General features: G+C 39.3%; 1 protein-coding gene across 9 annotated transcripts in view; it reads right to left on the bottom strand.

Moving 5' to 3' along the window:
• Positions 1-24,704, bottom strand: part of LOC117973139 (probable E3 ubiquitin-protein ligase HERC1) — a 67,106-nt gene extending 42,402 nt beyond the window's left edge. For 6 of the 9 annotated variants that reach the window (XM_059019684.1, XM_059019733.1, XM_059019768.1 and 3 more), the window contains exons 1-22: positions 24,353-24,704; positions 16,963-17,907; positions 16,575-16,670; positions 15,640-15,822; positions 14,988-15,299; positions 14,621-14,717; positions 13,861-14,004; positions 11,981-12,108; positions 11,749-11,893; positions 11,484-11,655; positions 9,966-10,100; positions 8,736-8,901; positions 8,098-8,223; positions 7,539-7,748; positions 6,883-7,035; positions 6,623-6,755; positions 6,197-6,388; positions 5,790-6,002; positions 3,554-3,727; positions 1,995-2,109; positions 1,201-1,327; positions 495-663 (exon numbers count right to left, since the gene is read on the bottom strand). In XM_059019684.1, coding sequence (XP_058875667.1) covers positions 495-663; positions 1,201-1,327; positions 1,995-2,109; positions 3,554-3,727; positions 5,790-6,002; positions 6,197-6,388; positions 6,623-6,755; positions 6,883-7,035; positions 7,539-7,748; positions 8,098-8,223; positions 8,736-8,901; positions 9,966-10,100; positions 11,484-11,655; positions 11,749-11,893; positions 11,981-12,108; positions 13,861-14,004; positions 14,621-14,717; positions 14,988-15,299; positions 15,640-15,822; positions 16,575-16,670; positions 16,963-17,892 — 4,120 coding nt within the window. In that variant the 5' untranslated portion in view covers positions 17,893-17,907; positions 24,353-24,704. The remainder of the gene's footprint in view (positions 1-494; positions 664-1,200; positions 1,328-1,994; positions 2,110-3,553; positions 3,728-5,789; positions 6,003-6,196; positions 6,389-6,622; positions 6,756-6,882; positions 7,036-7,538; positions 7,749-8,097; positions 8,224-8,735; positions 8,902-9,965; positions 10,101-11,483; positions 11,656-11,748; positions 11,894-11,980; positions 12,109-13,860; positions 14,005-14,620; positions 14,718-14,987; positions 15,300-15,639; positions 15,823-16,574; positions 16,671-16,962; positions 17,908-24,352) is intronic. The other 3 variants (XM_059019784.1, XM_059019797.1, XM_059019789.1) reach the window with 2 other exon arrangements.
• Between the last annotated feature and the right edge of the window lie 1,102 nt (positions 24,705-25,806).

The following is a 25,806-nucleotide window of genomic DNA, read 5'->3' as shown; positions in this document are numbered from 1 at the left end:
AAACAACACCCCAAACTGTGAAAATGCCTAAAACAAAATATTTTTTAATTAATAAAACATCATTTTATTAAACAGATTCATCCACTGAAGCGAGATGGTTTGAAAAAGACTACTAGGCTAAGGTGTAATTCATATACCCTGTAGAACTGTGCTTTTCTATAGAAATTACTCATTTACAGACTTAGAGTTGCACATATTTACTGGTCATTTCTAAAACCATCTCAATTTTAGAAGTAGTTATTTGTTTTCCTAGAAAAAAGTCAGTAAGTGAATAATCAACAACAGGGAAAGATGGAGAACACACATAGCAGGATATTTAACAGGTAAAAAAATGACAGGATCAGACTGAGCTTATATGCAAGTTTTTCATCGAATTTCCATTAGCGCAGCTATCTGCATTGCAACTCTGCTGTAATCCACACTGTGACCCCTGAACCCCAGAAGACTCCATAACCCAAGGAGAGAAGAGAAGAGGAGATGCGATTTTCTTTTACCCGGCAGGTACATACTGCTGATGCTGGGGGTGTCCTCCTCAGGCCCTGCCTCCTGGTTGTGCTCTGCAGTCTCTCCCAGGCCACTCTGCTGCTCCCCTGGGCCTTCCGCTACCCTCTCTCCCTTCTCCCCAGTGCTCACCTCCTGCTCCACCTCGGGGGCCTCTGAAAACTGGACACAGTTTAAGTGATACTTCTCCAAGGTCAAATAAACTTTGTGCATCAATTAGATAGAGAAGTATCCTCTGTTTGTCCATGTATAGCACATCAAAGGAGATGTTTCCCACTAAGGAACATTGAAATTAACACATTACTAAGCATCACGTTTTTAACTATGTGTGCAATGATTACCTTTTAACCAGAACAACAATAATTGGACCCTTTTGACTTTGGCCAAATATTTGTTGTTCTTTTATACTTTGTATTGGAGAAGACAACACACTTAAATACCTAAAACATCCAGCATATATAAATGTAAACAAGTTTGTTTATAGACGGACAAGGTTCTCTATATAGCTCCAGATATTGTGGTAAAGATGTTTTCATCAGATTGGATATGCTGTTCTCTATAAACAAGTAAAATCTAAAGTTTGACATATGTACGTACAAGAGCCTCAAACAAATGTATGTCACTGGAGGCAACAGAGTTCAATTTTATTTGAACTTGGGTTAATAATAAAACATATTGCAGGTGCAAGCTTTCTATTACCTCTCTGGCGTCGGGTAATGTCTGACCATTAATGATGTTCTCTGCCAAGTCCTTGCGTGAAAGCAGAGTGTTTCGAACCTTGTACACAATCTGGTAGATTTCTATAAGCTTCTCACAAGGCTCATACCTGCAGAAACAGATGTTTGAAAAGCAAACAAAAACAACAGAAGAAAAAGATGTCACACTTTACAGTTGTAGAAAAAATAGGAGGGTCCTTAAACATGACATGTTGTGTTCATGATATGAATTTTAAGACTATACTTGTTAGGTCTCCCAAAAAAGCAGGGGGGGTGGCTCTGTGAAATAAACAATACATCCAAAAAATCTAAAGTTTTGAGCAACAATAGCTTGATTCTCCTTTACAGATACTAAAGCAGGGATGGAAATAAGACTTGAATTGCATAGCAGTTTAGTCCATTTCTGGTTTTACTATGAGTTTAGTAAGACACACCTGAGCTAACATATACACTATGGATGAGCAAGCTCGTAGTAAAACCTGGAATGGGTGAAACTGCTATGCAACAGGAGCCTTATTTCCATCCCTGCTAAAGGACAAAAGAAGATGCCTACAATCATGAGACAGAGTGATAGGCTGACACCTAATGGTGAAAATGCATAATAATGAAACCAATAATATTTTTATTTGGTCATTGTCTTGGGCAAAACCGGATCTCTGTTGGCTTGCTGTGGATGATCACAGAGCATGAGGGCAGTGTTGCTTCTCCAAGAAAAGAACAGAAAGTTCCACAACAAACAGATCCATTCTCACAAGTTAGAAAAATACCAATGCTCACCTATCCTCCCAGTATGCCTGCTCATGTAGCCCAGCGTGTTTCAGTAAAGCAGCAAACACGAATCTACATACTGTATCCAGAAGAGAATCTCCAACAGCATTACCATTCTCCCAGTCTTCAACACAGCAGCACACAAGGAAAACAAGAACAACATTTGTTATATTTATTTATTGTTTTACAGATGATAATTCCATGGGCAGAACATAATTAAAGCAAGGTAGCAGAATGTGTGGTCCAGTGGTTAAAGAAATGGGCTTGTAACCAGGAGGTCGCCGGTTCAAATCCCACCTCAGCCACTGACTCATTGTGTGTGACTGAGCAAGTCATTTAACCTACTTGTGCTCTGTCTTTCGGGTGAGACGTAATTGTAAGAGACTCTGCAGCTGATGCATAGTTCACACACCCCAGTCTCTGTAAGTCGTCTTGGATAAAGGCGTCTGCTAAATAAACAAATAATATTGTCCAAAGTCTTCAGGGCACAGACTGCAAATCGTTATTTGTTTATTGGAATAATGTAAAATATGCCTCTCGTTTTGAGTGATTTCATTAAATATTTTTAGTAATTTAGGGAAAAGTGCATTATTTATTTATTTTGTAATTAAAAAAAAAAAAAAAAAAGTAAAATCTTAATAGCATTAGTAATGTAATTTACCAAAAAATGTGCTGTGTAAATGAAACCTGAGAATACATTTCAGACGGGAGTCTAATTAATTGCCATTACACAGCAAATAAATAAACTAGACGATCATTGGAATTATGCACACTGTATTTATAATTGAAAACTTTTGATGGAACGAATATATAGAAAGGTATAACGCATTTAACCAAATACTCACCATCCCGATAAGAGTAAATATGGCCCTAAGTCTCTTAATGCAGTGTGTTGTAAAGAAAAAAGCTGGGAGCGTTTGTTTAACATTTGTGTGATGAGCAAGTTCAGATCGTCTCATTTCTGTTTTACAATAATCTCATTTCACCCTCTGATGACTTGGAGGAGGTGGCATTTTAATAATAAAAATAAAAATTAACAAAATCTGAATAAAAAGAAAAGAAATGTAACAAAATAGCAAAAAAGCTTGCATTAACACTGATGTCATATACTGTATTACTGCAGTCACATGTTTGCAATCACACGGCATGCAGGGTAAAAAATGACATAATGCTTTATCATGTTTATGTGACTAAACCCCAAACAGAAAAGAGCATGAGAATTAAAGTGAACAATATGAGCCCAAGAACAGCGGTCCCGGGGGTTGATGATAATCTTTGGCTCCCGACCAAATCCTTGGATGCACATTGTGCGCCAACATTCTGCAGCCCTGAATTAAAGTGTGTTCACAAATTACAGTTAAATCCCAATTTGTATTGTTTATAAAATACAAACCACAAATAGTACAAATTCCTTGTGTATCAATCACTTTAAATCTCATTCAATTCTTAACAATTAACTTTATCAATGTAGTATCAATGTCGTATGCATTGAAAAGACGTTGTATTTTACAATAGAAAATGTTTTTTGCAGGAGGTAGATTTTTTTTGTCTGTTGTCTGTGGCGTTACCTCGGCTTATGGCATAGTCCTTCATTCTCCTCCAGAGGCTGTGTGTTGGCTCTCGAGCGGTGCCCAGAGCCAGATCTACCAGCATGGCATTCTCCTCAGACAGCTTTGCATCCCCTAGCTTGGGGTCAGCACAGCCAGAGAGCGCAGTCTCGGTCAACCACATGATTGTGGAATCTGTGAGGGGTGAAAAATCAGTAAAAAAAAAATATATATATATATATATATACATATATATATACAGTGCCTTGCGAAAGTATTCGGCCCCCTTGAACTTTGCGACCTTTTGCCACATTTCAGGCTTCAAACATAAAGATATGAAACTGTAATTTTTTGTGAAGAATCAACAACAAGTGGGACACAATCATGAAGTGGAACGAAATTTATTGGATATTTCAAACTTTTTTAACAAATAAAAAACTGAAAAATTGGGCGTGCAAAATTATTCAGCCCCTTTACTTTCAGTGCAGCAAACTCTCTCCAGAAGTTCAGTGAGGATCTCTGAATGATCCAATGTTGACCTAAATGACTAATGATGATAAATAGAATCCACCTGTGTGTAATCAAGTCTCCGTATAAATGCACCTGCACTGTGATAGTCTCAGAGGTCCGTTTAAAGCGCAGAGAGCATCATGAAGAACAAGGAACACACCAGGCAGGTCCGAGATACTGTTGTGGAGAAGTTTAAAGCCGGATTTGGATACAAAAAGATTTCCCAAGCTTTAAACATCCCAAGGAGCACTGTGCAAGCGATAATATTGAAATGGAAGGAGTATCAGACCACTGCAAATCTACCAAGACCTGGCCGTCCCTCTAAACTTTCAGCTCATACAAGGAGAAGACTGATCAGAGATGCAGCCAAGAGGTCCATGATCACTCTGGATGAACTGCAGAGATCTACAGCTGAGGTGGGAGACTCTGTCCATAGGACAACAATCAGTCGTATACTGCACAAATCTGGCCTTTATGGAAGAGTGGCAAGAAGAAAGCCATTTCTTAAAGATATCCATAAAAAGTGTCGTTTACAGTTTGCCACAAGCCACCTGGGAGACACACCAAACATGTGGAAGAAGGTGCTCTGGTCAGATGAAACCAAAATCGAACTTTTTGGCAACAATGCAAAACGTTATGTTTGGCGTAAAAGCAACACAGCTCATCACCCTGAACACACCATCCCCACTGTCAAACATGGTGGTGGCAGCATCATGGTTTGGGCCTGCTTTTCTTCAGCAGGGACAGGGAAGATGGTTAAAATTGATGGGAAGATGGATGGAGCCAAATACAGGACCATTCTGGAAGAAAACCTGATGGAGTCTGCAAAAGACCTGAGACTGGGACAGAGATTTGTCTTCCAACAAGACAATGATCCAAAACATAAAGCAAAATCTACAATGGAATGGTTCACAAATAAACATATCCAGGTGTTAGAATGGCCAAGTCAAAGTCCAGACCTGAATCCAATCGAGAATCTGTGGAAAGAACTGAAAACTGCTGTTCACAAATGCTCTCCATCCAACCTCACTGAGCTCGAGCTGTTTTGCAAGGAGGAATGGGCAAAAATTTCAGTCTCTCGATGTGCAAAACTGATAGAGACATACCCCAAGCGACTTACAGCTGTAATCGCAGCAAAAGGTGGCGCTACAAAGTATTAACTTAAGGGGGCTGAATAATTTTGCACGCCCAATTTTTCAGTTTTTTATTTGTTAAAAAAGTTTGAAATATCCAATAAATTTCGTTCCACTTCATGATTGTGTCCCACTTGTTGTTGATTCTTCACAAAAAATTACAGTTTCATATCTTTATGTTTGAAGCCTGAAATGTGGCAAAAGGTCGCAAAGTTCAAGGGGGCCGAATACTTTCGCAAGGCACTGTATGTATGTATATATATATATATATATATATATATATATATATATATATATATATATATATATATATATATATATACATACAAATGTATTCTTTTTTTAAATGTATATAGAATTTACTTTAAATACTTAACTTCAACTTTCCTGATTATACACCAGCTAGTGAATAACAAAATATTGCCCAATTTAATATTTTTGAGAAGTTACATCATTTACCAAAGAAGCCTGATAAAAGGGGGTCTGTGGGGGCATAATTATTAGACTTAAATGGCTGTAGTATTTAGATCCACTTATGATTAGATTGAATAAAAAGCTACTGTATGCAATGGGAGCCTTTGTACCAACTCTGGATTGCAAGTGTTACACCATACCTTGCTGATCATAGTCCATCTCCAAGCCATTTCGCAGGAGGGGGTTCTCTAGCCAGAACTCAGCTGCTATCTCCTGTTGGGAAAGGGGAGGCCCCTGTAACATTCCACCCAGACACCGGCCAATAGTCAAAGCCACCGACCTCTCCAAATCAAGCAGCCAGACCCACGATCCAGTCTCTGCTTCAGCTGATGGTTTAGGACTTTCTGATGACTCTAAAATAATAATAATAATCCAAAATAGCAACAAAAAGAATTGCTTCATAACAAAAAGAATTGCCTCATAACTACAAAGTATTTTGAACCGTTCTTTATTTAAATCCTGTACACTTCAATAAATAAATAACATGATCTCTGCAAGCTACCTGCACTTAAATTTACAGTATCTGATGCCAGTTGTGTTTTCTTACCAAATAGTGTTCCTTCCAGCTCCTGCTCCTCCAAGACTCCGGTATCAGGTAAGAAGCAGTTGAGCTCATTGACATGCTCGAGCAGGGACAAAAGGTGAGGCAGTAGAGGACGTATAACATGGAGCGGCAGTAGCAGGAGAGAGTATATCACCTGGCACATGAGGCTTCCTGCTGCAGAGCTGTACAGAACAGCTGGAGGGGAACAATACACAGATATGACAGAATAAACACCATACCAAGACACAAGTGCAGGAAGCCTCCCTAGTGACCACACGGCACCACCATAATGACTAAATACCCAGATTGCATATTGCCACCATTTATTCTGGCACACCAACGTGGGTGGTTTACAGCATGGCTAACAGAAGAATCTTTGAGGTTTCAACCTCTTTAGATGAAAGAAACTCATTAGGAATTAACTCTTACTGTGCAGTTTCTTAACAACGTGCTTGTCAAGAGAGCTTTCCTCCAGTAAAATGGTAGACCTCCTAAAGGTGTCAGCAGCGTAAGGCAAAAGCAGGCAGAGGTGTTTATGAAGTAACGCCACACTGCCATCAACCTAAAGGAAAAAAAGCATAAATTTCAAGTTTATCGATAAACAAACAAATTATACAAGGCAGATTAAAAATCAGGAAGATACACAAGCCTGTGTTGTATAATAATTTGCAATGGTCAGCAGGACGTACCTTTGCTTCTGAGTTCGTGTAGCAGTGTGCCAGGAGGTGTCTGTGCATGGCTGACAGGAGACGATGAAAATGAGACGGTGGATCACTCTGCTTATGGGCTATGCTACTTTGTAGTTTATCACTATTTTTCTCCAATTCTCCAAAAGCACGCTCCTGTGGAAAGAACATCACTTTTTTTCCTTGTCTTTGCTTGTCAATGCTGATAAAATATCTGTTTATGATGATTTACATTTAGACTGACATTTTAATTACCAATACTAGTTATAAAATGTTGGCAAATGAATCACAAGTGCAAGACTGCAGCAGTGGACCGTGGTGGAGATTTAAAAACCCCATCTATTATACAAGGCTGAAATAAAGCAACGGTGCTGCAACTTTTAGTGCACTCTGAATCAAACAATAGCTCTGATGTTCAACAACACTTAAAATTTTGGCAGACTTGTGTAAGAATTAATCCCATATTTTTGGAACAAGCAGTCAGAAAAAAGGCTCTTATAGCTAGGCTATATTTTGTTCTGAAAACTGAATCAGAAGGTTGGCACGAAGGTATTTGTTTGCACTAATACAGTATGTGTTGAATGTAGCATCAACCACAATCAATGGAATTATTATAGATGCAAATAAATTAAAACAACAAAATGCAATTAAATATTTACAGTGTAGAAACCGATGTTCAGTAGAAGAGTCTTCAGGAGGACTTCTGCCAGGTGAAAGTGGTCGTTAGTGTCTGAGCTAACTAATGGCTGGTCCGGTGCAGAACTCTGGGTTAGCCCTGCAGATAGCTCTGCTGGAGAGCTGTACCCAAGCAAGGAGGCAACATGGGACTGCTCCTGCAGGCTGTTCATAACCATGTCCAGCTGCATTCTCTGGGATAGAGATATAGATAAATAAACAACTTTAAATAAATAAATAAATAAGGAAGCATGTCCACATGCATGCAGAAGCCAGTTGCTGGGCCAGGTCAGTTTGAGTAACTATCAATTACACATGTGCTGTAAAAAGGTACTAGCATGGCACCCTGCCCTTTTAAACACGCTGGAGAATATGATATACCGAATCTCTATGAAACACATCAAACATTTAGGTTTCTTGGTGCCAAAGGCACAACTATGCAGCATTTCTCTCACACTGATATACATCCTAAGTTTCATCTGACAACTTTTGCAACAACATTACACTCCCGTGTTTAAGAGATGAAATGGTAGAGACCCCTACCTGCCCATTGGAAAGGCTATCCCAGCTCTCTGGGCCCTGAGGTAGAAGAGAGTGCAAAAGCTCAGTTCGCTCCCTGAGAGGGGGCAGGAGCAATGACGCACCAATGGAGAGGGTGTTCATCACAGCCTGAAAAGAAACACACACAGCTATTTTTGAAAATAAACAGATGTTCTACTTTTTCTGTGAAATCTCCACAGTAAGGTGTAGCACAGACAGTTGGGAACTGTTACGATCTAGCCTGGGAGCAGATAAAGTGCAATTTTACTACCAAATCTGTAACTGGACTGCTGATACTCTTCAAGAAAAAAAAAAACAAAAAAAAAAAAACTTCACATTTGGTAAGTCGTTGTGACAAAACGCAGCATTTTTAGTTACTGATCATTTCCTTTCAATTATTTTATGTTGTAGTAGTATTAAAAATATATTCTGTAATAATTTTATACAAACTTTCAATGAGATAACAGACTATATTAATACACTGATAAAGACTTCTCTACTGTACTGAATGTTTAAAGTTATGGATGATCATTTTATGCTGTACATCTCCCAAGTTTATAGTCCAGAGACAAATATGTTTTATCAAAATTAACTAGAAAAAAGTTTTCTACCAGATTCTAAAAAAGTGGTAACAGACATACCTGCTGAATAGAATCAGGTACATTTGAGTCAATGAGCCTGAAGAGAAGGTTCCTAAGGGGCCTCCCCTGCACCCCTAGGACCGAGGCTCCAGTCCCCCCTGCATGGGCCAGGGAGAGGTGAATGGCCAGCAGCTTCAGACAAAGCAGCACAAACTGGTGGTGTTCTCTGGACAGGACAACAAACACAAGGTAACTTAACTTTGCTATATACCACATATTCTGTAGGTGTTTTTGGTACTGTGTTTCTAGATTTCAAAACGTCATTAATATATTAGTGGGAGGGCGGGGGCACTGCAAATTTTATAAATACTGTATATGTTTTTGTTTATAAAAAGTATGTGTCAAATATGTCAGGGCTGGGGTTAGAATCCCCTCCCTTCTAAAAACATGTGCGGAATGTGGCTGGGAGACAGCTCCAAGTGAGTTAGGTTAGGAAAAGGGCTGAGAACAGCAGGCTGTGCTCTCTGTCCTGTACAGAGATAGCCTGTTTTGTTTTGGATGTTTGGTTTGATTTTTACTTATTTCTGTTGTAAATAAAAGTGTTCAGCAAAAGCTTTAAAACTGCAAACTCTTATCTCCTGCCTCTGTTATTCCTGACACTTGCCTTGACTGCAATGCTGCCCTTCCACAATCTGTTTCTCTTTTTATAAAGAGTAGTTTATTTTTATAAAGTCCAAAATTACGGAACCCTGCATATATCTTTGTCCTTCCTCAGAGCGGAGTTCTGTGCCACTGTAAATATTTGTCCTCTCAAGTAAACTGATAAAAAATTTGCAATTTAGTGCAAACTCAAATATGAAGTAGATCTCATTCCATCAAACCCCAATACTATGATGCATACCTGACTGAACTGGTGACCTGCAGGCAGAATGTTTTTAAATTGCTGTCAATCCACTGAACTAACCTTTTCAATCAGTTCACTGTTTTAATGTAATTTGATATTGAACTATAAAATTAGTAAGTAGTTTGTAAAAATAGAGAACCTAATAAAGAATTGTAGAAATGCCCCCATTACTGTATTCCTACCCCTACTTTACTTGCTGCTGTATATCATACCTTATACAGGAACCATGAGGTGAGTGAGACAGATGAGAATGAAGAAGAAGAATATTTCAAACACAATTGAAGGAACAGAAGATAAAGATTACTTAGTTGGGACTTTCAATGCTCAAAGTGGCGTCTTCCACAGTTCAAACCTCATTTGTACTAGAATACAAGGACTCGCAGTACCTTTGAGATGGGAATGGGGGTGGGGGCACATCACTGTTGATCCCATCACAGTAGCGCTCCAAGAAGTTGCGGAGGTATGTGAAGGTGCTCTCCTCCAGATCGACACAGAAAGGTCTGTGCCAAGCTACCAGCTGCCTAAAAGTATGATAAGTAACAGGAGTAAACGTAATGAATCACAATAATTGAAGCTCACATTCAGAATTCCATAAAAAAAAAAATAAAGAAAAGAAAATAAAAGGTTCCAGAATGACAGCGCTGAAGATAGAAGTCTACAGTTGCTGATGTGTTCTTTCCCACAATGCCACGCTCTTGGGCTTACCACAAGGTGGGTTGGAACACATTCATCTTTGTGCCCATCTATTGTGCTTGTGACTGACTTTTTTGTTGTTGTTGTTTGTTTTTTTTGTTTTTTTGTTTTTTTTAATTTAGTCGTTGCCAATTCGTTTTTTTTTTTATTATTTTCTCCCCAATTTGAAATGCCCAATTATTATTTTTAGGCTCAGCTTACCACTAACACCCCGGTGCTGACTCAGGAGGGGCGAAGATGGACACACGCTGTCCTCCGAAGCGTGTGCCGTCAGCCGCTCGCTTCTTTACACTCTGCAGACTCACCGTGCAGCCGCCTCAGAGCTACAGCGTCGAAGGACAACGCAGCTCTGGGCAGCTTATAGGCAAGCCCGCAGGTGCCCAGCCAGACTACAGGGGTCGCTGGTGCGCGGTGAGCCGAGGACACCCTGGCCGACCTAACCCTCCCTCCCCCCGGACGATGCTCGGCCAATTGAGCGCCGCCCCCTGGGAGCTCCCATCCACGGTCGGCTGTGGAATAGCCTGGACTCGAACCGGCGACGTCCAGGCTATAGAGCGCATCCTGCACTCTAGCGAGTGCTTTTACTGGATGCGCCACTCGGGAGCCCCCAATGTTTTTTGTTTTTTTAAACTAATTGCTTCTCTGTCTTGTTAATACACAGCAGGACACCTGATTAAAATTTTTACAAGTCATCTGCAAACTTATCGTACACGCTAGCCTGCTTGAGACGTTTCAGATTGCATTTGGGTGCAATACTGTTGGATTTATGCCAACTGTTAATATATTACATATTCTGCAATTAAGAGGATCCGCCACATGTAGATACAGTGGTTTCCATCCACATGAGCCTCATGTTACAATGAATTGTGCCAATTTAAACAGATAACCAAGGTTGGACTAACCTTTTTATTATCATTATATGAGACGTAAATCCAAGGTCCTATCATAAGTGACTCTGCAGCAGCAGTTGTGATGCATAGTTCACCACCTAGTTCTGTAAGTCGCTTTGGATAAAAGCATCTGCTAAATGTCTAATTAATAATAATATTATATTTTTTTAATCTTTAGAGATATAATATTATCCCGTTAGTATGCTTTTTTTTCTCCATCCTAGATGTGATAACGAAGTTGTTCCTTGAAAATCAGTTTACTATCATACTATCACGTCTTGTTTGAAATAATGTACAGTAAAGCTCATTCTCCATTCCCACCTGTCTGTAGGTACTGCTGTCCAGGCTAGGCTATGCGAAGTGCCAGCAGTAATCTGCTGAATGGCTACTCCCTCCAAGCTAATTACTTTCTTGGGTTTTGTGACAGGAGTGGAGGTGTGTCCCTGCCCGCACTGCCCCATTGCATTGTTACCCCAGGCATACACTTCATTTTCTGCCAAAAAAATAAAAATAAATACAGTTATTACAGGCTTTGGCACTTGTAATACAGTATGTTATTTGTCTTCGTTATTTCATTTATTCCCACCATGTGACAAGGCAAGACAGTGGCTGTCTCCGCAGGAGATATCAATGATCTTGGTCACACTCAGTTCCTCAATGAGACGGGGCTTCAGGGCTGTTGTTTCAGATGAACCACATCCCAGGCAAGAGCCACAGCCCCATGCAAACACCTGCATGAGAACAAAGTAAAAAAAATACATATTTTAAATAAACTTTCAGATTTTTTTTTTTTAATAAAAGCCAGTGACTGCTCTTACCTGTCCTGCGGAGGTCAGTGCCAGTGAGGACTGACTGCCTGCACACACTTTCCTAATACTGAGACCTTGCAGCGCTTCAATTACTTTGGGCCTGTACACTCTGTTTGTATCCCCATGGCCTAGTTTACCTGAAAGACAGTAGCAAAAAACACACATTATATCAATCATGGTTTTGTGACAGAGCAGAGGCTCTGCACATGAGAAATGTGTGTTTGGTGGCTGGCAGCCATCTTGGCTCAGGCATAGAGCCTGGGGACAAGATGGCCACCTTTAAGCAGCCACCCAGTTTAAATTGGTGTGGGTAATTGTTTAATTTATGAGAAAAGTGTGGAATGTGACCAGGTGGGAACTGAATTATTGATGTCAATTAACTCCTGGACACACCCTATAAAAGAGAACAAAGAAATGTTTGTTGGGGAGATGGTTCAGTGAAGGTGCATGCCAAGCCTGAAAACAGTGTTAAAGTCAGGTTAGTTCATGTGTGATATCCATAACTTGGGTGCTGTTTATTTAGAAGAGTTTTGTTTAAATGATGTATTTGTTTAAACCTTTTGTTTCTTTGTTTTTGTTATTTGAATAATAAAAGTGTGCCAAGGCATTGAACTGCAGTTTCCAGAGTCTAGGTACTATTTCAAGGGTGCAAACCAGCCTTGACCTGGGACTCAACCACAGGTTTACTGTACGTTTTTTTTTATTGGAAAACATTTTTTCAACCAAATAATGTGTTTAATGAAATACATTTCACACGATGCAAAACTTAAGTTCAAAACAAAACAGAACAAAATAATATAATGCAATACTGTAGGTTTGATCCTCCAGCAACAAGTCTCCAATACCAGTCTGAATGAAAGAGAAAGTGAGCTGAGCTGAGCTTAGCGCACTTGATTAATTAGCCATTGACCTCAGCCCACCTCCTTCCTTCTCTTCGTGGGTTCAATCACCCCGGGCACCCTGTGGAGGGTCTCGTGTACGTGTCGTAAAGAAAGCCTGGTTCTGGTTCACACTGTCTAAGATGGTGTTATCTTGGTGTGGTCCTTTGCTCTTTTGTGCGTAACCTATGTTATCTCTTGAGCGCATCGGTTCCTCCAGCAATGTGCGATTGTGTTTATTCCAGCAGTCAGACGGTCGCCATCAGTGCAATTAAATGCAATATTGCATTTACCAGTTACTATACCTCCTCTGATAATCTCCTTTTAAAACTAACAGAGTGTACAAACCTGCAAACACGTGTATCTTATATAGCATTAAAACTTCTTTCTGTGTTATCCAACATTTCTATATTTAAAAATTGGTTTACATAAATATATCTAAATAAATAAATAAATAAATAAATAAATAAATAAATAAATACAGGGCTTCCGCAATGACTCATGCTTGCAGGAATCTTTTTTAAGAAGCTATGCAAAATAGTTGATCATAATGCACTCCATGTCTGCATACTTGGGAAATGATACAATGCAATGCACCTAAATCAGTTGATACTTAGGTACATTGCATTTCATCAGCTGGTCCTTGGCTTAACATGGACTACAGTGTAATCTGCAATTATTACGATTGCAAACCTGATGGCATGCTTTGAACACAGAAACAGCAGGTCATTTTCACAGAACTTTTAAACTGTATTCTGAAGACATGTTTGATTTAGGCTTAGCATTGCTTCAGTAGATAATGCAGACTTCATTAAATAAGAGTCACCAACACTCAATGCCAGTCAAGTCTCTATGAACCAAAAGCACAATCTGAATTGTAACTTGACCAGTGCAGGTGTATTGACATTTTCTTTGTCATCTTTCATAACAGGGCCACACTGTAATCAAGGTAGACCTTAAAGCTCCCTACATTTCAGCTGATCATACTTCAAGTCTGAGCTCCATATTTACCATTGTCACCACCTCCAAACGACCACCCTACCCGGCCATCCTGAGCCACCGCAATGGTATGGGAGCTACCGCAGGCCACCTGCCCCACTCCACTGATATCCTTCACAAGGGTCGGCACATTCCGGCTATGGCTGTGACTGTGCCCTATAATAGAAAAATATGTAAGAAAATAAATCCACATTTTATGCAAATTACTTTTTAAATTATTTTTCAGTTTCAGTCACATGACAGACATACCCCCACCCTCATCAAACATCCAACATAACAAAAATCAATGAGATCCTTATATTTAAATAAAAAAAACAAAACACAGTGAGCAATGCAATGCAACTTCCAAAGAACTGCGTAAGAAAACCGGTGATAAAGGCATCCAATTACATTTTTGTTAAAAGTACCTAAGTTGATTTGCAATCCAAAACAGCAACAGCAGTGCATTGATCAATTCTGTCTCCTTAAACACGTCACCATTTTTTAACTTTTTTTACACTCTTACACCTGGTCTCCATTTGCCTCTTGGCAGATTTTCACCCCATGGACAAATGTGAGATACAATCTGCTTTTATATACTGTACTGTAGTGTTTAGCCAGATTAACTTTGGTAAAGTGCAACAAAAGTATCTGACCTACCACATTCACACACAATATGCCGTAGAGTAATTTTGTCCAAATCAAGAAAAAAACTTGATCTGTTATTGTAAAGCAGAATAATATTCAAAATATGTTTTAAGCATGTCAGACAAAGAAAAAACAGGAGACTCACCAAGCCTACCAAATTCACCTTCTCCCCAGGTATAGAGTTCTCCATCACTAGTTACAGCTGCACTGTGTCTGTATCCAGCAGACACACAAACCACAACCTGGGGAATTCAAAGATAATTGCACCCCATGAAGTGAGAGAAATATAATTTGCTCACACACCATTTTATACATAATACTCTACTGCATGATTTTTTCCCCCTTTTTTAAGAGATTTTTATATCATGTATGTTTAATCAATTTAACTCTAAAGCAACAATACAGAAAGATAAATAACCTTAGAGTTACTACGGTTATCTCTAAACAGGTTGAAAGAGTAGCCATCAATATCATCAAAGGAAATATAAGACAATCGCCACAGTTTTCCTGACCTTGCCAAGCAATGGTCCCTGGATGAGTTTGGGATATTTCTGAGTTGCGCTGTTTCCATGTCCAAGTTTCCCGTAATCGCCATCCCCCCAGCTGAACACCTCCCCCTCTACTGTCACTGCCATCGTATGGCCATCAGAGCCCTTTGAAGAAGAGACTTTCCTGATGTTTCGAGGGGGCTCCAGCACCAGTTTCTTGGGAACCGATTGATTATTGGAGTCTCCCAGCCCAAGTCTTCCGTAGCTTCCTTTTCCACACGCTTTCACTGAGCCGTCTGTGGACACTGAAAACGTGCAGTACTGTCCAGCTTCAATCTGAGAAGAAAAAACAGCCTGAAGTTATTATCATTACTATTATTATTATTATTATTATTATTATTATTATTTACTACTACTACTACTACTACTACTGTTAATAATAATAATAATAATAATAATAATAATAATAATAATAATAATAATAATATTAGCAATACTTAAGGGCAAGAGACTGCTGCACCCTATCAGCAACAGTGCCCAGGTTTTGAATTGAAAAGTATATCTTCGCTAGAAACCTGGAATGTGATCACTATCAAACAGATCGCCGCACATGCAGATGTATTAAAAACAAAAGATTACAGTATGTGCACACTGTACTTAATTTGAACGTGTATACCATTTGTGGGTTACTGAATCCCTGAGCCAGCTTGGGCTGCAGGATCTTCTCCAGAGTGCCTTCCGCTAGCTGGTGACTGCTGTTACTTCCCCAGACATAGACAACAACAGCGTCATTCTCGCTGCCCTGGGACCCAGAACTAGTGTTGCAGGAACACTGGCAATTGGAGGCCAAATGACAGATCTGGAAAATAAAATATTAAAATATATGCAAATCAAGTCTCTCAGCTGGACAGTGTGTGATTTTTTAGGTTACTTGAATTATGTTTTTGTTGTATTAAACTTTAATAAACAGGATGCTGAGGGGTAACGGGCTTGCTTACACCTAATATTTATGGTGCATTAAATGGATAACTAGCACAGATATTGTTCAGCATTACTGCAATGCACAACCAAGGCTGAAATAGGAAATATACTAAACCAGTAAACAAACTGTCCCTTCCTTTCCACCCCAAATCCTGTACTTTTCTTTGATTTATGTAATTCTAGAAAAATATATTAAATGGACATGACTAAAAATAGTATGTAAAACTATGTAAATGTCTTATATAGCAGTGGTATTTAGATACTGTATGCCACCGTTTTGATAATTAAAAAATGCCTAACATGTATACAGTATACTGAAATACTGTAATGCCATAAATATTTGAGACCAAAACATTTGGCGAATCACACCCATAAAAGCTATTTTGCTCCAGAAATGTTGGTGACCTGTTACAATATACAAAGTTTGCATTGTTAGTGGAATTTGATATTCGTGCCAAAAATGTTTTTTTTTTTTTTTTCCATATGTGAAAAACGCATAATAAAAGGCTTGCAAATATTTATGGCTTTAGAGTATGATCTGTCACTCTGATAGCCCAGCCCCATGTCTTGAATGGCGCAGAGCAGCTGAAGATGATTCAGTAAAGTGAAAATAAACAACACAGTACACACCTCCTCAAAGAGACAGAGCGCCACATGAGCGAGAGGGCAAAGTCCATCGGCGGTTTTCTTCAGTTCCTGGACATGGAGAGCATCTCCTCCAATACCCTGAAACCAAAAAGACAAGAGTATTTCACTAAGAACAGCAACTTCCAAATGTATTTATTTAACCAGGACAGAACCCTTGAGATATATATCTCATTTACAAGGAGGTCTTGAAAGTGACTTCCTAACTCATCACCAGCAGCTGGGAAAGGGGGGGGGGGGTATCTAGCTGTTTTTCTAGACTTGACTGTTACATAAAAAATAAAAATACTTTTGGGACATGATCGCATGCAATAATGTGAGATATGGGCTCTTACTATACCTGATATTCTCTGTGCCAATGAAATAAACTTACTGAGTATTGTCTCATCTGGGCCAGAGTTTTGAGAATGCAGTCATGCCCGATCCCATTCTCATGCTCTGGCAATGTTGCGTTGGTGGCCGTGGAGGCTGCCAGTGACACTTCAATCCACTCCAACAAGAACCTAAGTGACCCCCTCTGCACTGCCAGCCCCAGCAGCAGCTCCAGAGCCAGCCTCCTACCCGCGCTGTCCGCCCCTGAGCTTGGGACAGAGGTCTTCTTCAGAAATGCTGTCACCTGTGTCAGGCAGTCCAGCCCCACTGGCGGGATCTTGTTCTCATTGGCCAGGGAGAGAGGAGGTAATGAGGTGAGCACTGAAGAGGCTGTGGCTAGCACGTCATTGCACAGGGCTAGGCTGGGGTCCAGTCTGGCTTGGTACCAGTTCTGCTGCAGCAGGGCAAACAGCAGGCTGAGGCCAGTCCTTACGCCCATCTCTATCAGGACGTCTGTCCCAGACTTGATGCGCATGCCCTCTAGCCAGGGGTCCGAGGCATGTTCCAGTTCCCCGCTGTCCAGGCTGTTTGTGGAGGAGGCCTGCAGTCCAGTCCGAAAGCGATCATGGTGCTTACTGGACAGTGCATAGTAGATACGCTGTATGGCTGCCAGTCTGTGGTGCAAGGACAGTGCATAGGGCGTACTGGCCAGGGTGCGGCGGGCCAGGCCGAGCTGGCTATGGAGGAGTGCTTCCAGATACGCCTCCCGCTCCTCCGCAGCGCTTTCATCGTGCTCAAAGTCTGGGAGCCGGGGGCCAATAAGGTCCTGTGCCGGCTGAGCCAGCCCCACCACCTCCTTGTTGTTCAGGAGCTTGCTATAGAGGGTGGAGGCTCCCTCCCTCGTGGACACCTGCTCACTGTTCTCCGACGCCCAGGAGCTGTTTAGGTGCTCCTGCCACTTTAACATCACATGTGTCTGACAAGGAACCATTCTCTAATCATAATCCTGCAAAGAAGAAAGATAGCGTGTTTGAAAACAGGATCAGTAAGAATGATCAATTCTCTGCTGTTAACAATTAATTATTAAACAATTTAGGCAACTAAAACACTGTACAGGCTATTGGTAGCCTTTGTATCAGAATTACCAAACAGCTTTTGAAATCCTTTTTTGTTTGTGCTGCATTTCTTTTGGACAGAATTCCCTCACAGACCAGTACATATTTAATATCCCATGAGAGCTACAGTATGAAAAGCAAACAAAGAACACAAAGAAATACTGTTGCTGAGCAGTCTTTTTTAATGATTGACATGTAAATCTTATCTTCAGGCTTAAAACTATAGGCTATAAAATACATTATAAATTGAACAAGAAAACTAACAATTTCCACAGAAAGACTGCCAAGTGTAGCCAGCCATCCCCATCTCTAACCCTCCAGGGATACAGTAACTGCACCAGGTATCCGGTAAATTAGGTCACTCAACAGAGATTTAACAGTAACTCAGTAGGGCTATTCCTCACAGAGCATGACAAAAAGTGACACAACTATTTAGGCCTACATAACAGGCATTAGTAAACAGTCCACAGGGTAAGTTTGCTGTAGCAGCCTCTTTCTCACTCTACCCCACATACTAATATAGCTTCTGGAACTGGTACTGTAGTTCTCCCAACAGAAAGAGGCCACCCTTATTATGACACGAAACAGTAACATTATTTTAAAAGTCCCATACAGTAATGATTCACAAGCGATATAAAAATGATGGGTCCAAATTATCTTAAATTATGTCTTTGTGCTGTACAGTACATAGTCACTGCAATTGTTCCTCTCTTACAGGCAAGCTGAACTGGCAGCTTCCCTCTTGAAGAATAAGCATGCTACTGTACATGGTGCATTCATCAAGAACAATATAGAAAAACACTTTAGACACACTTCTTCACACAGTAAATCAACACCACTTAAATCTGTGGGCTTACTGGGTCAGTGGGAGTAGGGTACTGTACAGTAGGTTCACACGGCTCCCATAATTCACTATACAGTATCCTCATTAGTGGTGGTTCCATCTTTTTAACACGTGCTGAGAAGACTTTCACGTTTCTCACATCCAAAAAATGAAACTAGGGTTTTTGTTTTGGAGACAGTCGCTACTGAAGTCATCTGTTTACACCCATTTATTTATTATCCAAGATTAAAGGTGCACTCAGATATTTGGTGCCACAGGTAAAATAAATGTGGTTACAATTAGTGTTGGCTATTCATTACAAGCCATGCAATGCCCCCCCCCCCCCCCCCCAAACTAATCATATTAGTAGAATTACAGTATGCCTAACTCCTGTCCTGTGTAGAGGTACGGTACCCAGGAATGGTTACAAATTCCTACTGAATAGACTCAGGACAAAAATAATTGTTCACAAAAATATATAGTACCTCATGCTTTGTGTTCAAACAGATTTATGCCACAAATGATGAAGAATGACCAAATCACTTATTGTGAAGTTATAAAAAGGCCATTCCTCAAAGAAAAATAAGTCTCTTATTATTCTTTCCTTTTTATCTGCTTCTTAAATGTTTAGTTCTGCTTCTTAAATATACTGTTCTCTATTTTTTTTTAATATTCCTTCATGTAATAACTTCCATGTAAAGCTATGCTAAATTCCCCTCAATCCACCTGAAACTCACTGACAGCTAAACTCATCAACCAAACTGATCAAGAGGAATGATTTGCAAAATAGATCAGAAATTGACAGCATATGAATGTAAATTTAGATGTAACTAGTTTCACCTTGAGTGAGTCTGATTCATTAAATGTTTTCTGAGATGCCTTCCTTCCGAACCCTTCTAACTTATGTGGCACCTGTGTAAATAAATCTATATCAGAAGGTTGCTTTATTTAAGTCTGGTGGATGACTTCCCTGTTTAGAAACATGACCTGGTGTTAAGGGAGCTGCCATGCGCAGTCTTAGCAGCACTACACGTGTTAAGGCTTCTACAGGGACCCACACACATTTATTACATTAAGGCTACTGTTTCTTTCCTAAGTACAAATATAGCAGGGTGTCTCCAACTTGCTTGCTGTACAGCACAGGGGGTTGTAACTAATGACAGAGCATGACACAACTCGTGTAAAAACTCCACTGTACACCAGCTACAGCACAAACGTTTTTTATATTACTATTTTCCCCCACTTTCTGATGCCTATCACAATTATTCCTACACATAAAAGGCATTTTCACAGGATCTTTTTCTTTTAACTTAAATACTATGTGATCCCTGTTGTAAATTGCACAATTTGCTGATTTGTGAGCCTGTGGACTTTCACGTTAAATATTTTGAATTCATCCCAAGGCCAGGTCAAGCAAATGTTTTTAGATACACTGTAAACTGTACCATAGTTGAACTGGCATTGCAAATATCCCCATGAATCTGGGGATATTTGCAATCTTAGATAAACTGTAAACTGTATCGTAGTTGAACTGGCATTGCAAATATCCCCATGAATCAGGTCCCTCCGTCTACATGCATAGCAATCAAAAGCTTGTTTTCCTTCTCAGACAAACAGTAGGCATTGAACGAAGATATGGAGTATACAGTAGAATATTTGCACTTGTAGGGAAGCAGGAGCAAGGCCACACACAGTTTATAGGTCAAAAACTAAATTTTTTAATCAAGGCCATCTAGCAATGGAGTGATATATGCAGGTAAGTTTTTGTTCTCATCAAAAATCCTGGAAATACTTCTCTATGACAGCACAAAACATATTGCAGCAATCAGATCTGGACAAGTCAGTATCAATGCCCAAACACAGCAGAATTCTTAATGTGATTTTCTGTATGTCATGAATTAGCAACAGACAGAGGGATTTCATTACAATTTTATACTTATTTTGAATTAAGAAGGAGAACCACAGGACATCTATTTGCAAATATAATCACAAAGTGGGCGTGCTTTTACTGTAACAGCCCCCACCACTGTAGCTATAGTATTTGATGCAGATGTTCAGTTATATAACGTGCTTCAAATCCAGCATCATAGACTACTGTACTGTACATTGCATTGACCCCTGAAATGATACAGCTTCAGCAGTTCCAGCCTAAACAGGGCTCAACTGCAGAGATACTGCTCAACAACCAGCTTCTTGTCTCCCGTTGCTAATACCAGCTACTAATCTGTATGGCAGCAAGACAGCCCACAGTATAGCTAGACACAGCAATCCTTCCATTATCATACTATAAAATGGCTTTACAGAGCTGCCCTCCTACTCCATTACTGTTACTGTAATATTCAGCCAGGAATGTTATTTTTAGCAGCACATTCTCAGCTGGGAATGCAATGTTGAAAACACCAGTAGTGTCAACCATTTGACTTCCATGCGGACTACCCCAAGGAGCCAATTAAAAACCCTCACATGTACGGTAATGTTACTGTAGATGTTTCACTTGTATAAACTCACAAATATCCCTTTTTAACGATCATTACAGGCAGTATTTAGGTCTGCCACTGTTTATATAAATGAAATAAACCCAGTAGACTCCTGAAGAAACTGACGCATAAATACATAGGCTCCCCTTACAAGGATGATTTAATTTAGAACAGAACAGAATGAATTGATATGGTCTGAACAATTTGTTTAATTTATGGAGTACCATTTACTGTAACTGAAGTGTGAATAGGTCTTTGTATGTGACAGAATCTTAAGTAACAATTTACTGCACCTTAGACAATGGTGTCCAATGGGTCATATACTGTAAAACAAGAAAAATTCACGAGCAAGAAATGTTTGCTAATTTTACGTTTATTAAATCCGCAAAATTAATGTGCCGTGAATTATATTATTCATACATGTGCCGTACATTAAAAGAAAAACCCTGAAGGCCATTAGTGAAATTAAGTTCACAAATAGTTCATAAATCATAGACATATACTAGATACACACACTGAACACTATTAAATATGGCAGCAAAAAATAATTTGCTGTAATACCAAATTTATGCAAAAATATTAAGTAATTTATGTTATAAAGAAAAACAGGCCAAAAGTGCTAACAAACAGCACGAATGTCAGTGTATAATTAATCAAGCTAATTGTAGTAGGGCCAGTATCATACATAAATATATTATCATTAAGGTAACTGAATTAATATTTTCATGCAAGTCATATGGATTTCCTATACTTATTGGGAACATACAGTAATCATGTGTGGAGTCACTGTCATTTTCCTTTTTACCTGGTCAAAATGCAAGAAAGAGAAGATAATACTTGTTTTCACAATGTATGTTTGTGTAATATTTAGCCAGAATAACAAGGTAGACTAATTCAAGTGAGAGTCAGAAACCCACAATCTTAAAAGCTTCTGCCACGACATGTCTGTCTGCACATTAATTACATTATGATAGCAATCTGATTTCTAGAGGGTGGACAGCAGCTACAGTAGTTTGTTTTAAGTATCAGCATAAAAAGAAAGACAGCAGGGTCAAGAAAAAAGGGAAGTACTCATGCAATCTGACCATTACAATGTCAGTGCTCCCATGAATAAGCTACATACTGTACTGTATGGAGTGGCTATAATTAAATGGCCATAGTTAACTTCTTCCCGTTTTTATGTATGAAAAGTATTTAGTTGTAAATCACATACAAGAATTTGTTTTTAAACACATAACCCATAATGAAATGCTTGCTACGTGCAGCAACAGTGGCAACAGTTACAGTAGATGTCATTCCTTGGTCATGTGCATAGCCCAAAACAAAGGGACGATACAGTAACTTAAAAAGTGGTATTCTGGTACTGTCTTCTGCAATTGAAAATTCTTGTTTTACTAAACTGCTGCTGGGAAGTCCAAAAAAATATATTTTTTTACTATATCGTGTTCAGAAATCTATATTTTTTATTGATGTGACTAGTTACTGTAAAGGCGATCTGCATTACTGTGATTATTGATTCTACTTGTTCACATCCTAATTCCGTTTCATTTATTATGGTATATTATGATATCGGGAGTTTCCAGTCTTTTTGGAGTAGTTCCTGGTTCTGTTGCTCCAATATTAAGTTAATATAATTTCTCTCTAAATGTGTCTTTAGCTAGCTTTGAGCTTACTGGGAGCTTTTCTGGACAATCCTAAGTGCCGAGAACAATATGACTCTGCAAGCCTCACTTAATCCCTGTTTATATGTCAGTGAGGTGGAGTTGAAAGTTCATATTGTTACCTGGTTTGAAAGAAATGAGGAAGGCTGTTTAGTTTCAGCACCAAGCTCAAAGCCAAATCCAGGTAAAGGCAGATTTAGAAAAAAAGAAGAACTGAATATTGGAGGAGCAGAATGCAAACACCATACAACAACGGGGGAAAAAATGGAAATAACATTTGAAGTGAACTCTTTTGAAGCTTATAGACTGACCTACTGCAACAAATTCTTAAGAGATTTTTCAATTAGCAATGCAGACATCTCCTTAGGGTACTGGTACCCCCCCCCCCCCCCCCCTTAGACAGAGCACCCTAATAATATACTTGTTACAGCTTTGCTGTCTATGACTATGCCAAAGAAGGGCTACATTATTATATTACACTAAATGTTTGGATTTGATGACTTGACAACTTTCCAGGTTACTTCACAAAACAGTGAAATCCAATAGAGTATAACCAACAACAAGGCCTGTCAGCAGCAGCAGCATCATCATCATGTTGGACATGATTTTACAGTGCCCCATACACTCCAGACTGCCATGCTCATAATCATATAATTTATGGTCAAACCATAAATGATATGACCACATTCCGGCGCCTCCTTAAGACTCACCTCTTCAAACAGCACATGTAGAACTCCTCTGTTTGTATCCTGGGACACTTTATCACCCTTCATTTAAATGTGCTTTATTCTGCTCTTATCTGCCCCCTATTTTACTGCATTTAATCTTGTACTTCAGAATACTGTAATCTGCCAAGTGTTTAACCTGTAGTATTTTGTATTTAATCATATCCTGATGTAACTATCACTATTTAATCATATCCTGATGTAACTATCACTATTATCTGCTGTATTATTGAATTGTGGTTTGTCACACTTGAACAAAAGTTACTGTATTTCTTGCTCTTATTGTATTACTTGTATTGTAACACTTGAAATGTATTTGCTTACGATTGTAAGTCGCCCTGGATAAGGGCGTCAGCTAAGAAATAAATAATAATAATAATAAGACGAAACTCTTGCAAAACGTTCAGTGAATGACTTCTATATTCCTTACATCTGTGACATGCCGTATGTAGAATATTCTTTGCACTTTGAAATCAGATTTAGACGGAGCTGTGTGGAGGATCTATGTAGTATATTCTGCAGTAGTAGTACAGCACTATACCAGTACTAGCACCACGGCAATACAAACATTAACATTCCCGTTTGACGCAACTACCAAACCAGCAGTACTGTCCAGTCTTTAAACATATTTTGCAAATCCAACATCTTACCTCTTATTTCTGTTTCATTCACACCCAATTCACGTCTGGTGCCCTCTCTGTGTCACTGCCAGGCTATAATATTATTGGGCATAAAACAGCTCTCCCAAGGTCCCAGGTTTGAAACCTCGAATTAATACGTACTGCGAGTAAACATTCAGTTAACTAATAAACACTACTAATAATATACTTGTAAACTGCTGTCTCACAGTCTGTACCCAGGATGTTACGTACAAACAGATCCTGCTGTTGCTATGAAAAACATCCAGGCCTGCCTTCAACGCACCGTGCGTCTACCACGTGTGTCGTCAAATCTCTGCATGAAACGTCACTCCGTTAGCCAGATTGGAAAGGGTTCCTCAGTTGGAGTAATGTGTTGTGTGGGGAACTTAGCCAAACGTATAATAAAAACATGTCTGTTATCGAGACATCACGATGTATAAATAGCTCTAGGAAGCAAAAATAACAGACTGGTGTTTACTTGCGCAAAGTGGTTGGTACAGAATGTTGTGGTGGAGTTTGTAAACTTTTAAGTGTGTCAGACACGTTTGTCGGGCTGCAGCGACGTTATGCGATGGTGCGGTAGTTCTGTTTTTGTATATTTTTTTTCCCCCAGTAGGCCTTTTTCCAAGCTAGCTAGTTACAGAACAGTGATATCAGATTTCTTGTGAAAATGAAACAGAATACTTTACAAATATGAGCATAATTCATGTTTAGTTATTTTCCCCTATACTATAACAGGTGACATTGTGCTGCTGCAGTTAGGAGGACTGGAACACACTCGAACTTTTCTTGTAGCAGCATGTAAAAAAGTGCTATATTCCATATCCATTATACATTTTTTCCTATTCTACAAATACCATGTCCCAATCATACTATGTTTTGTTTTAAATGGGTTATTTGCAATCCACGTTCTTTTAGATTTATGAAAATTATTACTGATCATTTGTATATTGTGCTGAGAGGGTTTTCAATATTAAAAGTGGGACCAGTGGAGATGAGATAATTGATTTTTAAATCCTTGGAAAGTTCTCCTATAAATATTATTAACAGCATAAGTGCTGGTCCTACTGTATGCATTTCCCATATGCAGCAGCAGTTATAAAGTACAGTGCATGGTGTTGATTTATGGAACTGTACTTTTCCATTATAAAGATTAGATTGCTTTGAGAAGGCTACATTAAATAACTGATACAGAGCGACTACATAAATTACCCAATCGAAATATTATTATGTGTTTGTTTAGCAGACACCTTTACCCAAGGCAACTTACAGAGACTAGGGTGTGTGAACTATGCATCAGCTGTAGAGTCAACATCTCACCTGAAAGACACAGTACAAGGCAGTCAAGCGACTTGCTCAGGGTCACACAGTGAGTCAGTGAGTGAGCTGGGATTTAAACTGGGGACCTTCTGGTTACAATCCCTTTTCTTTAACCACTGGACCGCACAGCCTCCTTATATGGT

Source organism: Acipenser ruthenus, chromosome 1 (assembly GCF_902713425.1).
Source record: "Acipenser ruthenus chromosome 1, fAciRut3.2 maternal haplotype, whole genome shotgun sequence".
Lineage (NCBI taxonomy): Eukaryota > Metazoa > Chordata > Actinopteri > Acipenseriformes > Acipenseridae > Acipenser > Acipenser ruthenus.
The sequence above is the reverse complement of the archived record's forward strand: the minus strand, read 5'-3'. Positions and strand labels throughout refer to the sequence as shown.